The 16,922-nt window shown below is 39.5% G+C and overlaps 2 protein-coding genes and 1 long non-coding RNA gene across 3 annotated transcripts in view; 2 read left to right on the top strand and 1 right to left on the bottom strand.

Moving 5' to 3' along the window:
• Positions 1–2,549: 2,549 nt before the first annotated feature.
• Positions 2,550–14,853, bottom strand: LOC106520278 (uncharacterized). The gene is made up of 3 exons (XR_001310535.1): positions 14,765–14,853; positions 14,122–14,188; positions 2,550–2,928 (listed from the first exon to the last, which is right to left on the bottom strand). It is a non-coding gene; the product is annotated as an uncharacterized LOC106520278 (long non-coding RNA).
• On the top strand, positions 3,134–12,966 carry LOC106520277 (muscarinic acetylcholine receptor M2). The gene is made up of 4 exons (XM_014012255.1): positions 3,134–3,265; positions 8,853–9,073; positions 9,291–10,136; positions 10,561–12,966. The coding sequence occupies exons 2-4, from the start codon at positions 8,900–8,902 to the stop codon at positions 10,879–10,881; spliced, it is 1,341 nt and encodes a 446-aa protein (XP_013867709.1). The 5' UTR covers positions 3,134–3,265; positions 8,853–8,899; the 3' UTR covers positions 10,882–12,966.
• Positions 14,619–16,922, top strand: part of LOC106520276 (adenosylhomocysteinase 2) — a 14,811-nt gene continuing 12,507 nt past the window's right edge. Inside the window, exon 1 of the mRNA XM_014012252.1 lies at positions 14,619–14,976. Coding sequence (XP_013867706.1) covers positions 14,713–14,976 — 264 coding nt within the window. The 5' untranslated portion in view covers positions 14,619–14,712. The remainder of the gene's footprint in view (positions 14,977–16,922) is intronic.

The raw sequence follows: 16,922 nt of genomic DNA, 5'->3' as shown, positions 1-16,922 counted from the left end.
TTTCCGCCTTTTGGCCGTACATTCACTTTTAGTATGGTTTCCACGCAATCCTTTATAAATGAGACCCCTGGAAAGTGAAGACCACAGTGGTGCCTGTGGTCATTGGGGCCCTCGGGGCAGTCACCCCAAACTGGAGCAGTGGCTGAAACAGATCCCAGGAACAACATCAGACATCTCAGTCCAGAAATGTGCAGTTCTAGGCACAGCTAAGATACTGCGCAGAACCCTCAAGCTCCCAGGCCTCTGGTAGAGGACCCRAGCTCAGAGGATGAAAGAGACCACCCGCGGATGGTGAGAAGGGAATTTTTTATAACATACACACACACAATACAAATATATAATATACAAAAATGCTGTGCGTCTCCTGGGGGCTAAGCCCCCCTTGTCTTTAAAACCTAGTGACACCTCTGATAAGAATCTGCTACTTTAGTCCTCAAAATTATAATTACATTATCTATCATAGTAAAATAGATCGTCTCTAGTCTATCTATAACAAAATGAAGTTATTTCAACAATTTAAAAAACAAACGATTCCCCCAAAATCCAAGAAAGGCTGGAAAAAAAAAAACATAAACCAGAAAACAGAGTAATAAAAAAATCAAACATCCTGGTGGGAGCAACAATCCTTCAATAAAACACATTCACACCCGTCATTTCCACATTAATTAGTCTTTTAGCTGACGTCACGCACAGACAGGATGGTCATCTCCATGGCAGCGGAGCACCTCCATCAGCTGCCAAATCCTGCCATTGGATCAGGATTTAAGATTATTCAAAAAAGAAATCACAGATTGTGATTTGATTTGTTAGATTACCTCCAGTTATTGGTTTTAGTTTAGTTTTTCCAGATGAAAAAAAGAGGGCAGTGAGCGTTCTGAAGGTGACAGCAGTCTGAACACTTCTGAGGAAACGTGATGGAGAGACGTCAGTCCTCCAGATGGCAGCAGAGTCAATCGACAGGAAACATGGTGGGAATAAATGTGTTGAACCATTTCCTGCCATCACTCATGAACAAGACGCCCTGACACTTCAACTCCTCTCCCTCTTGTAATCCTCACAGTTGTACTGTTCCAACATAACCAAACATGAGTAAAAACAACGAAACTAAAACCTCTCGTATGTCCCGTTTGCTCCTGGTGTTACGTCTGACCCATCTTTATTCAGCAGCAGCTGAAGCTTCAGCCAGAGACGACCCATTTTTCCTACAGCCTCGAGCCGTTTCTTTATAAAGAGAAGAGAAGAAAGTCTGTGGATGGATCMTTCTGAAAGAGCTACAGAGAAAACAGAGACTATAAAGTGGCTTTTCAGCAGAAATAAAATATGTCTCGATAGTTTTTGCTATTTGAACTTTACGATGCTAACTTTATGTTCTGTTTCAATCAGCTCTGACCTCCTGTCTTTAACTTCCTGCCTTTTGTTTAGTTAAATAAAGATTTACTCAGTTCACATCCTCAGTCTGTCTGTTTGGATCCGTCTGCACACAGCTTTCACAATTTCAAATATTTGCTAAATGAGCTATAAAATAAGGGCGGGTTATGCGACCCTTTGAATTTGACCTTTGCACCAGAAATAAAATCTTAAAAGTACTGAGAACATTTTATTGTTAACAAACTGAAATAAAAGCTACAGCTGTTTTACTTTGAGGAAGAAATTATGCAATCTAGTGTTTTCAGATTTTCTTTTTGTTTTTGTCCTTTTTGTTTTCCTCTGGGCCGCTTCTCTCAGTCACGCCTGTTCCTGGTCTCATTAGTCACAGCTGCAACCACTCTGCCCATCAGCCACAGTCCATATTATCCTGTTTCTGCCAACCCACCAGCTGAGCATTATGAACTTTACATGCCGTGTTCGGTCCGTTCCTTGTGTTCTCCTCGTGTCTCCTGGTGATCCACTTCCTGCGCACCGTGACAGGATTCTGTCAATAATTATGTGTAAAATTTCAAAATGAAGCTCCTTTCTCGTGGGCAACGACTGTTTTTCAGGTTTACTTAAGAAATCAGCTTAGCATTTCTTATCTTCTAAAGGTGAAGGTGGGGTATAATGTCCCTGCTTGTATCTGTGTGTCGGCCTGTTAGCAAAATATYRCATGAACCCGTACGGCCAATTGAACTAAACACAAGAATTCAATGAGTCGTACAAAACTTGGTGTGTTAGAAGCTGAAACTAAACCCCAACACATTTACTGAGAAATAACAGATTATATTGGTTAAACTATTTGGAGTCGATTCTGACTGTTAGCAAAATATCTCATACAGCACAGCCAGTGGACTAAGAAAAAACTATAAATMGATGAATTTGTGACGTGGCGGGGCAGTGATCCACAACATACTCTGGTATAAAAGGTGGCGGGTGATATACGTGTCTTTAAGGAATGCCAGGTCTTTTGTTTGCTGCAGGGATTCAGTTAATCACAGGTTTTAGACTGAACACAATGTGACTGGTGCAGAAATCTTTTCAGAAACAAGTTGAGTCTGTGTGCACAAAACCAAATAAATATAAGTCAATGTATTGATTTGTGTTCATGATGACACATGAAGCTAATGAAGCAGAACAAGATGTGATGTTCAGTCAGTGAACCGATCAGTGTTTTAAACATTAGCTTGTTCTCTTTTACTGTAATTATTTCTTCAGTTGCAGCTCCTGGTTTGGTTTGCGACTCTGCTTGGTGGAAACGGACCRTGGTCTCTCCATCAAAGTAAGGTCATCCACCAACTGGGGCAGATTGCGTCAGCGGTTTGGWTAAAAGGTCAAAACAGCAGAGTCTTAAAGGTTAACGTCCCGCAGCTACAGAGACAAAAGGACGACTCTTTCCTTTTGTCCTCCTTTCAGCAGAGCTTTACTGTCTTATTTCGCGCCACAGCGTCGTTCCTCTTGACCGCCTGGAGCGCTTTTTGACCACATAAGAACATGGTGTGTGTGCTCTCCAGGGTCCTGAAAGAAGAAAAAAGTATATATACAGTATATATGTGTCTATCTGTCCCCGTGTCCTGCTCAGTGAAACATTCAGTTCTAGCTTAGGGGATTCAGAACACCAGCCTTACAACTCCTCCCTGCTCTGACTGTCAGCCTCTTTAACACACACACACAAACACACACAAACACACACAGGTTCTTCCCAGAGGAGGGGCTGCATCAGCGTCTGGTTTGACTCTRCATCTGTGTGTCAGTACAAGTGAAACATGGACAAAACCAGCGCAGCTCATCTGAGAAACTTCCTGCAGATGAGGTCGAAGTAACAGTTCTAYGAATTTGCATCAAACTTGTGCAGGTAAGAGCTTTTATTTTGAAAAACAAGCCTTTTTTTTTTTTTGCTTGAATTTTAAATATATATACACATTTTTTTTTCCAAGAATCTTTGCATGATATTGATATAAAAAGCTACAATTGTAAAAATATCTTGGGGATATTTGAGTGTCTAGATCTGTGGTTCCCAATGTTTGGTTTGGGGACACTMTGTGAGTCATGAAACATCAAGGAAAGGTCCCCAGATTTCCAGACATTCAGTTTAAAGGCAAATAAATTTTGATAGAATATTTTCACCATAATTACTGAAAAAATAAAAAAGCATTAAAGTATCAAGTTAGGTTTGCATATATTGTTATTATTCCCATGTTTCACAGTTATTAGTAAAGTTTGCATATAATATCTGGGGTCACAAGTTTCTGCAGCTGTTATTTTGTGGGCCAGAAGCTAAACAATTTGGAAACTACTGATCTAGATGATACAAKGAGACAATCAAATTGCGGAAAAAATGGATTTGTAAAACCCCACTGCAGGCTGAATGATGCACAAAAGGAGATGCTCCAAGGACAAACAGAGAAAGAGCAAAGTTTCTGGATGCAAGTTGAGTTCTTGAAGAAGCCATGTGGTTTCCCTGCTTCAGAGGATTTAAGAGAATAAATTAAAACCAKAAGCTCCTCTAAATTTTTGCAGCACTGCACTAGAAGTTCAAGTCCCTTTTTATTTTTACACCTCTGTGTGAGGCCAAAGCTCAGCCTGATGTGAAATTTCTCACTAATTCATGGTCAGAACACACTTCTTTGAAATGACAGCAAACCTGCCTCCTGTTCATATAAAGAGCCAAAAAACAAGTCTTATTGGTACAAACGAAACATTAAACTCTTACAGCTCGTCTGTGCAAACAGCTGATGAGCTGGAACACATTCACACCATGTTTGTCCTGAAAAGACAAATAATAAAATCTGTTTACGAGCTGCGCTCTCATCCAACCAACTGCTTTTTTTCCCCTCTCTCTCTGCAAACAAGCCCRCCGTCGTCCCACCTGCCTGTGACGGCTGAGCTGCCCGCGACATTGAAGTCCAAACAGACTTTTTAAAAAGCCCGAGCTTACCCAGCCGAGCGAGCCCTCCTCTATCCTAGAGGCCTATTACCGGTCCAGCTGTTGCAGRCGTTATCTGCTGGATCTAATTACCATGTTTCTGTCCACGTTAAAGAAACCCTGCCCGACTCTCACCAGTAGACCTGCATACCAATTAGGGAGGTCCAGTAATGAGGGTCTTATTAGCGTGAATGGAGGGAAGAAGTGAGGGCGAACATCAAATTACCGTCCTGATTCTGGCCTTGTGTTATTTCTCACCTGGAAACATCACGCAAACCTGTTGGACAAGGTGTTGATTTACTGTCTGTGATGTAAAATAGTAAACTAACAAGGGTTTAATACATCTGAACTGGTGTCTTTTTACACGCCAACATAGGCAGAACATGAGATAATGTCATGATGATACAGTTTAAATGTCACAGTGGGGATTTTTTTGGTTTAATAATCAGATTTAAGATATTTTTCTCTTTAGTTCACTCCTGTTGGGTTTAAAAATCAGGCTTTTATCAGTTCAGAGCACAGATTCCAGCGGGTCTCTGTTTGCAGTCAGCACACCTGTTGTTGTTGTTTTACTTCCTCAGTATATCTTGCCTCTTGGTTTCCTGTGTTCAGAGTAAGATCATCACATTGCCTGTATCGYGGATTAGTTCCTTTTGTTTAGTCAGTTCTGTCACATCCTTATTTGTTTTTAGTTGCCTGCTGATAGGACACGTTAGGGTTTTTTGCTTGTCTGCCTCAGTTTGTTTGTTTTTTATATCAAATAGATTGTGACAAAACCCTGAAAAACAATTAAAAGGTTAGATTCATTTAACATTTATTAGACTCATGTTGAAACGTGCCAGCTGAATTACAGGAAATACAATTAAAAGGTTTGACAAAGTGTGTGCACTTTGTCAAAATTTGTGTACATCAGTTAAACTTGGGTCAAAAGTTTGGTAGAGGATATGATTGTTTGTCTTATAATAAATAAGATGAGCTGTGTGGAACGACTTAAGTGAAGAATTGATCATAAATATAAAAATAAACCATTATGGCACGTTATTACTGTCAAAGATCAAAAGAAAGACTGAATATTTAGACATTTTAAAAACAMAGAAACGAGACTGTGATGGTGGATGTTTTTGGTGCCTTTCATAAAAAACTTAACTCAAAACTCTAAATTCATGCACCTAAACTTATTACATTTTCTACTCTCTTCTATTTTGGCAGATTTTTGAATCAACTTAATCCTGATTTTACTGGCACTAAATAAATATTATATGATGTTCATTTGAGTTTCATTAGTGCTGATTCCAATCTAATGACAGGTTCAAGTTAAGTTAAAATTAAGTAATATTGGGCTTTTTGTAGCCCTTCTTTTCATAAAAGATGTCCTTTCATGTGTCCTTGATAAACATAAGAAAACAAAGTCCATTTTCTGATCATTAAAGGGATTTAATTAGCTCTTCTTATAGCTACCACTTAGATACTTTATCTAMATCATTTCATTAAGAAACATCAAGTGAAAATGTCCATTTAACTCTGACTAAACATGATTACCCAACTGACTGTAGCTGGAATTTTTCCTTTATTTTACAAAAGTACCATTTATTCATTTATTCATACACAAACCAAAGTAAAGTTCGTCATAACTGATTAATTAGGTTTGATTTAATTATTGTTTGTCTAATYAAAATTGAATCATGTTTAAAATAGTTTTGATTGGTGTTTCTCCTCTGTAGATCAGGGGTCAGGGCTGCTATCCTACAAGTGTTACTTGTTCCTCTGCTCCAATATGAATGAGTGATTAACAGGCTGCTGCAGAACATGAAATAGTAATTTTATCACTGAATCAGGTGAGTTGGAACAGAGAAATGGGTAAAACGTGCAGAAAAGTTCCTGTTCCCAGTTTCACACACCTGTCTCTCATCTGTAATCAGCACACCTGTTTCCCTCAGTTATCACCTTTCCTAACATGAAACAACTCATCCTGTTGGGTTTGGATTTTTCCAATAGTTRTGAATCATGTTTACATTGTTTTTTTAGGCAGTGTTTAAATTTTAACCTCACATTGTTTGTTGTAAGTCAGTATTATTACTTTGTCGGCACTGCAACTTTTATATTAAAGGCTGCTGTCCCTCTGTCTGTGTGGGAGGTAATTACGCTGATAAATTCCCCTGAGCTTTTCTCCATCCTATGGTTGCCTTAAAACAAAGGCACAGTTTTAACCCTTACATAATGACTTGCTCAGCAGAGCCTGGTTCCAAAAACAGACCCACATCTATTTGTTTGTAAGCAGATTATAAACATGTACTGCAACACCTAAACCAGCTTATCTACGCCATAAATGCCTAAATCTGCACTATCTTTGCCATCAGGGTGACTTATCGCGGCTACACCTGACCAGACTGAACCAATATGTAGACAAACACGCAGAGTTTGTTTTATCCGTGCCAGAAAAGTCCCAGAATGGGTCTTTGATGAGTAAATGATGGAGTTAGACATGCTGTAATGAAGTTTCAGCTGGGCTGTAAGAGCAGGAAGAAAACGTCTCTCAGGTACAGTATGATCTTATCATGTGGCCTAATGGAGTCGCTTACAGGGCTTTAGCAGTAAGCAGCGACCCGCGTCGTCTCAGCTCGTATTGATTTTCTGATCGGAATACAAAACGTAATCACATTGCAATGCTGCGACTCCATTCCTGATGTTTTTWAACTGAACAGTCGCTGTAATGGTCCTTCACAGTAAAGAGGAGAACGACTGATTGTTGTTGGTTTCACTGTCTCGGGTCATTTGGTGGATGTAACCCTTTCAATGGATGAAACCCATTAAAAGATGCCGTGTCTCCATATGTAGCTGATGCTTTTAACCACAGCACCCTGACAGCTTCATRAGAGCGGGGATTTGGAGTGTGGGTGGCCCCAGTGGAAATCTGTTTGTGCTCTGTGTGTTATAACTCACAGAATGAGGTGTGCCAGTGACAAAGAAAACAAACCTTATTCCCCTTTCCCCCTCCTGATACTATGTTATAGATCAGGGGGTCAAACTCTGTTGCACAAGGGGGCCAAAATTCAAAACTTGGTCCAAATTCTGTCTATTTATATTACACAACAAACTGTTTTTATAGAAATACAAATGATCTTTTTCTAATTAAGTTTTGTGTACTGTAACAGATAAAGACACATTATTGGCATTTATTTTTTATGCCTTGCTCTGTCAATAACTTTTTCATTTATTATATCTTAGCAATATATTTTATCATAATCCAGAAAATTAGGTAAAAAAAAGCCTCAGTAAAAATCCAATCATTTAACTTTAAAAAAATTACAGAACACAATGATTAAGTTGATTCTCTGTTGCTTAGATTACTGAAAAATTCCAACTTAATTCTCTTGAGTTGTAAGTTGTCCAGCTGTCATTAGAATGAACTAAATCCAATGACATAAAGAGAAACCATAAAACATTTTCACATTTAAAGTATTACCTTTGGGGCCAGATTTGGCCCAYGGGCCTGGAGTTTGACACATGCTTTAGATGATTCTTTCTTTTAACCTTGTAGAACAAGGGTAGATTGTTGACATGTGCTTTACAGCCAGTACTAGCCAGACATTCCCACAGCTCCTTTAATGTTGCTTTARGCCTTTTGGARGCCTCCCTGACCAGTTTACTTTCATCCATTTTGAACGGGTGTCCAGTTCTTGGTAATGTCACYGTTCTACCATATTTTCTCCACTTGATGATGACTCTCTTCACTGTGTCTCATGTTATGTCTMATGCCTTGKAAATTCTTGTACCCTTCTGAAATATTTGACCTTTAGTTTTGGAGTACCACCACTGGGGTCTGTGGACCCCAACTGGCCAACCCYTTTGAAAACTTTTTGGAGGTGTCTCTGTGCAAAGGTATACTAGCGTTCCTTCAAAAAATCATTTTGAGATTTCAGAGTTAAATAAAATATTAAACAGATTCCAGCGTCTGTCCCTTCAGTTTGGTTTTATTTAAGTGTTAAGAACAGATCTGATCCATTTCAGGTCACCTAGAGTTTTGGTGAATAGAAATAAGAGTCTATGTTTAGCTTTACCAAAAAAAAAAAAATATTTCCAGGGTTTCATCCTGGCTTAAGTGTATTTTCTAAAAAAATTTTTTAATTTAACCAGCAAATCCCAGTGAGATCACAGATCTTTTAATGAAGGGAGGCCTGGGCCTAAACATGCTTGTTTTTGGACTGTGGGAGAAAACCCACAAAAAGACCCAAGGCCCAACAGGACTAAACTGTTTTACTTCCCAGAGATGGTGTTAAATAAAGGTTAACTAAAAATTAAAAAAGGTTATAAAGCTGCTGATTTAACAGCATACAATTAGAGCTTTGTTGTTCCTGATATGAGTGTGAGGAAAGCTCCAGTAAACACACCTGCTGCTGCCTTTATTTGTTTCACATCTATCTTCTCAGCTCACCTGGGCTTGATTGTTCTAATCAAAACAAACATCCCTTCATAGAAAAACAAAACCCTTCTAAACACATGATTCTTTCACACTCAGGGATTGTGCAGATATGACTCCAGTTTGAAGCTGGTCAGAGATAAAGGATGGAAACCCAGAATGAATCTTTCAGCACCAAYGTCACCAGAGTCACCAACGGCACCAGCCTCTTCTCCGGCAGCCCCTACACGCCCGTGGAGATAGTGCTCATCATCCTGGTGGCTGGATCCCTGAGTCTGATCACTGTCGTCGGAAACATCCTGGTCATGCTCTCCATAAAGGTTTGGCTTTTCTCTGTTTATCATTCTTGATTAATGAGTGGGATCCGTGCATCCATCCCTGCACACCTTGACAAGCATAACCAGACTGAGAGATAAGACTACGACATGTGCACCCCCTTTTGCAGAGAGATAATCTAATAGAAACGAGAGACCATACATCATGCTGCTTAAAAAAAGATTACCATCTGACAGCCTGATCCTTGTTGTTCCTCTAAAGGTAAACAGGAACCTGCAGACCGTCAACAACTACTTCCTGTTCAGCCTGGCCTGTGCAGACCTCATTATCGGCGTCTGCTCCATGAACCTCTACACCGTCTACATTGTGATTGGCTACTGGCCCTTGGGAGCGGTGGTGTGTGACCTTTGGTTGGCTGTTGATTACGTTGTGAGCAACGCGTCCGTCATGAACCTGCTCATCATCAGCTTTGACCGTTAYTTCTGTGTCACCAAGCCCCTCAGCTACCCCGCACGCCGCAGCACCAAGATGGCCGGCCTGATGATCGCGGCAGCCTGGGTCTTGTCCTTCATCCTCTGGGCTCCGGCCATTCTGTTCTGGCAGTTCATCGTGGGCGGGAGAACCGTGGCGCCCAACGAGTGCTACATTCAGTTCTTCTCTAATCCGGCAGTGACTTTTGGGACAGCCATAGCTGCCTTTTACCTCCCAGTGGTCATCATGATCTACCTTTACTGGYGCATCTCGAAGGCCAGCCGCAGCCGCATGAGGAAGGAGAGCAGGAAGACCTCAGGAACCAGTCTGGCAGAAGCSCCTTCTAACAGCCAGGAGGAAGGGTGTGAGAACAACGATGCTGTGACAAAACCAGCTCAGGAGCAGGTTGTAGATGAGAAGGAAAAGGAAATGCTGCAGCAACAAAATGGAAGCGGGCCCTGCACAGACGAACAGGTGGACCAGGTGGACACATCAGAGGTTGTCCACGCTTCAACGTCTAAAGACGTCGCTCCATCACGCAAGAGCTCAGGTGGCGGGAAAAATGCAACGCAACCCTCTTCTCCACAGAATTCAGCAACTGACAGACAAAGTATGGTCACACGGACGCTGTTGCTGGTGAGTTGGTATGTAGAAAACTCAACAYTGTGGTCTACAAATATATTAGCTTAATTTTTAAACAGTAGTGGGCATGATTTTRCTTTTCAGCTAACAGCTTATTACAGCGGTAGTGATTAGGTGTTGTATTTTTAATTTTGATTATTTGGACTAATCCTCAATGTCTCATGGAAACGCTTGACTTTCCCATAAATAAAAGTCACTAGAAAAAGACAGAACAACTCAATGTAGATCAAACTTTTAGTTCATCCCTGTAAAAACATTTGATTTCTAGGAGAGAATGTTGGACACCGWAACTCAAAAAGGAATAAACTGTTCGAATTTGTCTTTTCCTACATGGTACCACCCTTACAACAAAAAAAGGTCAATGCAGTTTATAAACTAATGCCAGAAGCCTTTTTCTCCTGCTGCTCTCACTACTCAGGTAACAAAGCGTGCAGTGACCGAGAGAGTGGTAGCAAAGTGGAGAAGAAGAGGAAACTCTTCCAGAGAGAGAAAAGTGACGCGCACCATCATGGCCATCCTGATCGCTTTTGTTGCCACCTGGACGCCGTACAACGTGATGGTGCTCATCACCACGTTCTGCTCCACCTGCATACCCAACTCGCTGTGGACCATCGGCTACTGGCTCTGCTACATCAAYAGCACCGTCAACCCGGCCTGCTACGCCCTCTGCAACACCACCTTCAAGAATACCTTCAAGCACCTGCTTCTGTGCCAGTACAAGAACATCCGTGGGCGATGAGGGAACAAATGATGGAGCTGAAACTTTGCGTCATGAAAGAAAAAGCTGCAAAATGAAAAGAATAAATAAATAAATTTGACTGAATYCCATTTTAATTTGAAGTCATAAGATAGTGAGTTAAATAATTCAAACAAATAATTTTTTTTTACAAAAAAATGATAAATTAATGGTAGCTTTTTATGTATGGAGACACTAAGTGAGTTTCATTATAAGATGTAATTATAGTGACGCAACCTACAATTATTTTTTGGGGCTGTTTAAAAAAAACATCAAACAACACCACAAATTTGATGATTATAACTCTTATTGTTTCTTTTAGGTAATTTATTTCCAACTTCACGTCTGGATAAGAATGAGGGTTGTGACATTGGCCCAGTCCATATGCTCAGTGYGCACCCTCCACCCCTCTGTGAAGTGTGGATTCAGTCGAAGTGCACATAAGTGTTAGAGTGCGCAGGTTACAAGTGTGAAAAACAATTGAGAATCGGGACTGTACGGATTACGTCATCGATTTGTGCCTCTGCGTCATAACTCCGACATCCAACATGGTGGGACCGGTCATTGTTTTGGCATTTGTACTGCTAAAAATGATAGTACAACTACAAAAAGCAATCGTTTTTAGGAGAAGAAAATGCATGAATCGGAGGAGACTTTATACATCAGAGTATAAGAACTAACTTCTAGAAGTTCTTCTTATAGTGGTTTTAATGGTGGTCGGCAGACTAATTTAAGTGCATTACTGCCACCACTAAACTGGAAGGTGCTCAGTGGACATGGCCAGATTTCTGCCTTTTAATTCAAAACGTCACACATAGCGGTGAATTGTGGGTAACTTTGCCAAAGTCCGTAAAAATGCAGTCTTCGCATAAGGGTGGAAATAGTACCCAAAATGGGCGGGGCCAAGGGCGGATGTGGAGAATGTGGGACACACTACGCACTCAAACCCTTCCAACATGAATGCGCATTTGAAGTGCACAAGGGCGGAACGAGGGTGGGAGTGAAAGTATTGGGACAGGGCCATTGAGAATAGTTGTTGAGCCATTTTGCATACGCACTAACAGGAAGTGATGACGAAGAGTAACAACTCAGACAGCAGTGAAAAAACTGACGCTTTTTTATTTTCATTTTGAGTCGCTGACAAAGAGAAAGTCAGAGCTCAAATAATATTGTTTAATAAAACATAAACCTGGGAGTTTGCCTTTTTGGGTTTTCTCCTTTGTYGTCACTTCCTGTTTCATTTAAGCAAAGTCAATTTTTTTTAAAAGTCTTTTATGTGACAAAATGGATGAAACTATGACAGATTTCTTGATCATTAGGACTTTTTTCATTTTTTGTGTAAAGGAAATGCATGTCACATGCACTTAAAGGAAATTTTACACAAAATGTTTATTTTAATCAAAGTATACTCAGAGTTGGGTGATTCTTGCTTCTTTTTATTTTGGGCACTTGCAGGGCTCCACATAGTGGTGGTGCTCCTCCAGTTTTTTTTTATAGTTATTTTATTTTTAACAGTGCATGAACCTTTTTCATATTTCCACATAAACAGTATGTCTTTTTATTAGCTTCTAAAGATTTCAGTAAAGACCAAGAACTGTATTATATTCTTTAAAGCTCTTTTTTATTTGTTCTGAGCTTTATTGTGAAAAACCACATTTGACTAATCATTTAAGTGTTTTACTTTTTTTTTTCTTTTTAGGGAGTTTTATTTTAAAGATGTGATTCTCTCTTGGTTCTTTTTACATAAAAGTGTTTAAATGTTGTGAATGTGACAACAAAGCAAATGACGACACAAAAAAACCTGTATGAGAACAATGTAACACTAATGTTGTATTACTAAAGCAAATGTCGAGCTGTTAACAGGAAGAGTTTAAGCCAAATCTGTCTTTAAATTGAACCAAATGAAAATATGTAATTATCGTATTCAAAATAATGTATTATGTGAGTGTTTGTTCAATTTTCACTCACATCAGGCTCACAGCTATTAACTGTGTTTGTAATCTGTAATGTGTAAAAGGTTGTGGTATTTGTTTATATTGACTCTGCTTTATACCTGTTTTATGAAAATAAAAAGCTCATGTTTGGTCATGTTGTTTGGTGTTTTTCATGTTTCACTACGAGCTCGTGTCTCAATTTGTGCAAAATGAAAATAATAAAAAAAATCAAACAAGAAGCTGAAACTAAAAGAAATAAAAGGTCCTCACTTATCGTCCACTGATACCAAAATGTTCACACTTTTATAAATGTAACTTTTTTTAGTGCTGAACGAAATTAGACTGGTATTTAACTCAGTGCAGGATGAAACACAGCTGCATGTAATTAATAACTGTCATAACTAACATGAGGAGAGAACAGATGTGGAATTGTTTCGCCCTCTAGTGGATCACATCTGCACCTGGAGGCAGAGAGAGGAAGAAATCTCTTCATCTTCCTCAGCTACAATGTTAAATGTTTGGTCTGTGTTTGTGTAGTATGGAAAATATGTATCTATATATTTATATTTTACACTTATTCAAGCCAAACTTGACATGATGGATAAATCATTTTGAATTTATTGGCAAAGAAATAATTCAGCTTTGACCCAATAATTCCTCTACATGTTGGCATTTGAATGTGCAGCTTTTGGACATTTTCAAACTTTTACACATTTTTAGATGTTTTGATATTACCTACTGTAAATCCCAACCGAGTATTAGTTTTCATCTGCTTTGATACAACTTGACATGAYGAGGCACAAATATGTTTTTGAAATATATCCCATTAATCCAAATAAACTCATTTATGGGTTTAGTTAAAGCACCTTTTTGGAAACTGAACCATAGCGTGCCTTTATTTTTGAAGCCTTTGTTTTTCAATTGAAGCTCTATTATCCCTCGAAGCATGTTAGAGTTTTAAACTGAAATTAACTTGTGCTGAAAAGGAACAGTGATCCTGTTTGTCTCCTACCAAACTAAAGCTTAGCGTATCTTTAAAATTAGCCAAAAGTCTTGTTTGTGTTCAGTAAGGATGATCGRCTGTGGCAGCCATCTTGGATAAGTCTGGCTTTAAAAGTACATCAGTTGATGATGACTTTGAGAGCTTCCTTCATATCTGTTAAGAAACATTTTATGAACACTAYGAACAAACACTCACACACATGGGTGTGTTTTTCTATCTTTACACAGACTTTACATTGATTTTCACTTAATTTCTATAGTCTGACCATGACCTGTACCCTGACCCCACAATGCCATTTGAACTTACGAGGTCTGGGCTTTGKTTCAAAGTAGTAGCAGGTCCTCACAAGTTGGTGTGTATTGGAACAATGGCCCTAAAAAAGTAACAAAAACAAACACACACAGGAGCAAAAGCATTATCACTGCTGAATCACTACAGTTTGTTTCTGTATCTTTCTAAGAGCACATTAAGTTCAGCTCGGGGCCATTGTTGATGCTGGTTTATTGTAAACAAATCATCACACCTGTTTGTTTTTGATGTAACCTCTTTCTCCTGTTGCTGCTCGTATCATGTTTTCAGCATCAACACAAAGACAAGAAGCAGCTATACAAGTCTGGAGAATTTTAAATATAATGTATACTGGTCTTTTCAGGCATGAGCAGGGTGTATTGCTGTTGTTGTGAGGACATAAAGTTGTTTTGTTTTTTTCTGTGAGGAATGTTTGTGTCTTTTCAGGTCACACTTCTCTGTGGTCAATTATCTGCCGCACATCCAGTCAAAGTGACCAAAGAGTGCTCTGTGTTTGGTGTGAACACACGAGGATGAGGGTGGACGATGAAGGGCAGAAACACCTGAGCAGAAATCCAGCTCACTTCATCACAGGCTGTGCGAGGAGCGATGGCAGAGAAGAAGAACCGGATCGGTGCCTCCTGGGAGGACCTGGCTTTACCTGAGGAGTATCCGGAGCCCTGCGTGGACAGAGACGGAGCTCAGGACGCTCAGGCTGCTGGACAAGAAGACCCCAAAGACAGAGCGATGAAACGCAGCACCAAGCTGCTGGAGATGCTGAGGGCCGCAGAGAACAGGTGGGACCGAGAGAAGACAGGAGCACCTGAAACTGGGACAAAAGACCAAATCACAGAGGCTCTGAAGACTAACATGGTGAGCAAAGACTCTGCATATATTAAAGAACTATTTTTAACTCCTGTAATCAGACTCCACAGGAAGCATGGATTTGCATCTACTCAGACTGTTAATGATTTAAGTTGCAGGCCTCTGGATATGTTTGACCAAACTTTGCAATCAGTCTGTCTGAAAGTAAGGAACTGATTCTGAGTCTGTTTACAAATGTCAGAGAAGATCAATAAATGTTTTATGAAGTACCTAAAAGCCTTTAATGAAAAAATATTATCCAGCTGTTTCTGTCATAACAAACAGAAGCAGCTTCAGTTGAAGCTTTTGCAACAAAACATTTGAAAAAAAATTACCAAGTCATCAGATCTCTGCATTCTGCTTATTTACTTTACTAGATTAAAAAAAACGTAGTTATGAGGTCAGAAAAAAAAAGGAAAGCAACACATCTCTCCAGGTTTTTCTTAGTTATTTGTTAAAAGAACTGGTTACACACAAGAGTCACCTAGAACATATAAAGTATGCAGGCGCCCGCCGCCAAAGGGTCATGTTTGTGCATATGTGCGTGTTCATAAAATCTCATGATTCACTGAGCAACTAATGAAATGAAACGTACAGGAAGTACCTACAAGTGGTAAACCATTGGAAACAACCCAATTCAAAATGGCCTCCATAAACGGACTTTAACAAAACAAACCAAAAAAATGGCTAAAACTCTGAAATTTCATAACAAAATGATCCTAGAACAAAACTCTGGCGAAATCTGAAAGGTGGTGGGTGATATGTTACTTCAAGAAACTGTTTAATTTGTAAATTAAAACTAATGAACAAAATAGAATAATTATCAGAATGCAGAGAAATAGTCAATGTGAGCAAACCCAGTAACAGATCGAGACAGGAGACTGGGAATACAAAAGATGTTTTTATTTACAGGTGAAGCAGGACAGAACCTGGAGCAGAAGGTTTACAGAGGTGAGTACTGTCCAGATAATCCAATGTGTAAATGAGAGAGAAGATAGTTGTCTTTCTTACAGGTTGGTGCAGGAGGCTCAGTGTGGAGGTGAGTATTTACAGGTGAGAGTTTCTCAGGTGAGTATTTACAGGTAAGTGGTTCTCAGGTGAGTATTTACAGGTGAGGGTTTGTTCCAGAGTCGGTGGAGGCAGACAGGCAGTGCACAGATTGGGTCGGGTGAGAGGCTMTTCAGGTAATTATTCACAGGCAGGTTTGCACAGGTGGATCGCGGGGCACTCGGGGATTTATAGTCCTGGAGACAGGTAAGTAAACAAACAAATGCTAAACAAACTCTGGTTAACAGGAGTAGCTTGCAGCTGAGATGCTTTACCCAAGAGTAAGCGATGCTTCAGCGAAAGTCTGATCCACCAAACAGGCTGATGAGCAGGATCCAGAACAGGTGAGAGTGGTTAGTGCTGCCAGCCAATCAGGATCGAAGCAGGTGACTTTACCAAAATGCCTCAATAATGCTAAATACTAAGTTGTTTTTCTGGTTTTTGTCATTGTTGGAAAACAAAATTTTCAGTCATGAACAAAAGCAGCATGAGTTTCTCACCAAACAGGTGGATAAACAGTGTCTTTAAAACATGTCTAACTAAGGGTCTTCATGAAAAAGACAAAAAAGAAGATATCAAGTCAAATGTATTTATAAAGCAGACCGGTGAAATATGCTCAAATCAAGTTCCTGTTAAGGGCCAAGCTACAGCAGTCTGGACAAGCTGGAGATGGGAAAGGGAGACTTGACCAATGCCAACATAAAGAGAATTACAATCTAGTCAGTTAGAAGTATGTATTATTTTCTCAAGGTCAGGTCTGGTAAATGGTGATGAAGATACAGGTGCTGGTCATAAAATTAGAATATCATGAAAAAGTAGATTTATTTCAGTAATTCCATTTAAAAAGTGAAACTTGTATATTATATTCATACATTACATAAAAACTCATATATTTCAAATGTTTATTT

Source organism: Austrofundulus limnaeus, unplaced genomic scaffold (assembly GCF_001266775.1).
Source record: "Austrofundulus limnaeus strain Quisiro unplaced genomic scaffold, Austrofundulus_limnaeus-1.0 Scaffold90, whole genome shotgun sequence".
NCBI classification, from domain to species: Eukaryota; Metazoa; Chordata; class Actinopteri; order Cyprinodontiformes; family Rivulidae; genus Austrofundulus; species Austrofundulus limnaeus.
This window is presented reverse-complemented; position numbering and strand designations above follow the sequence as displayed.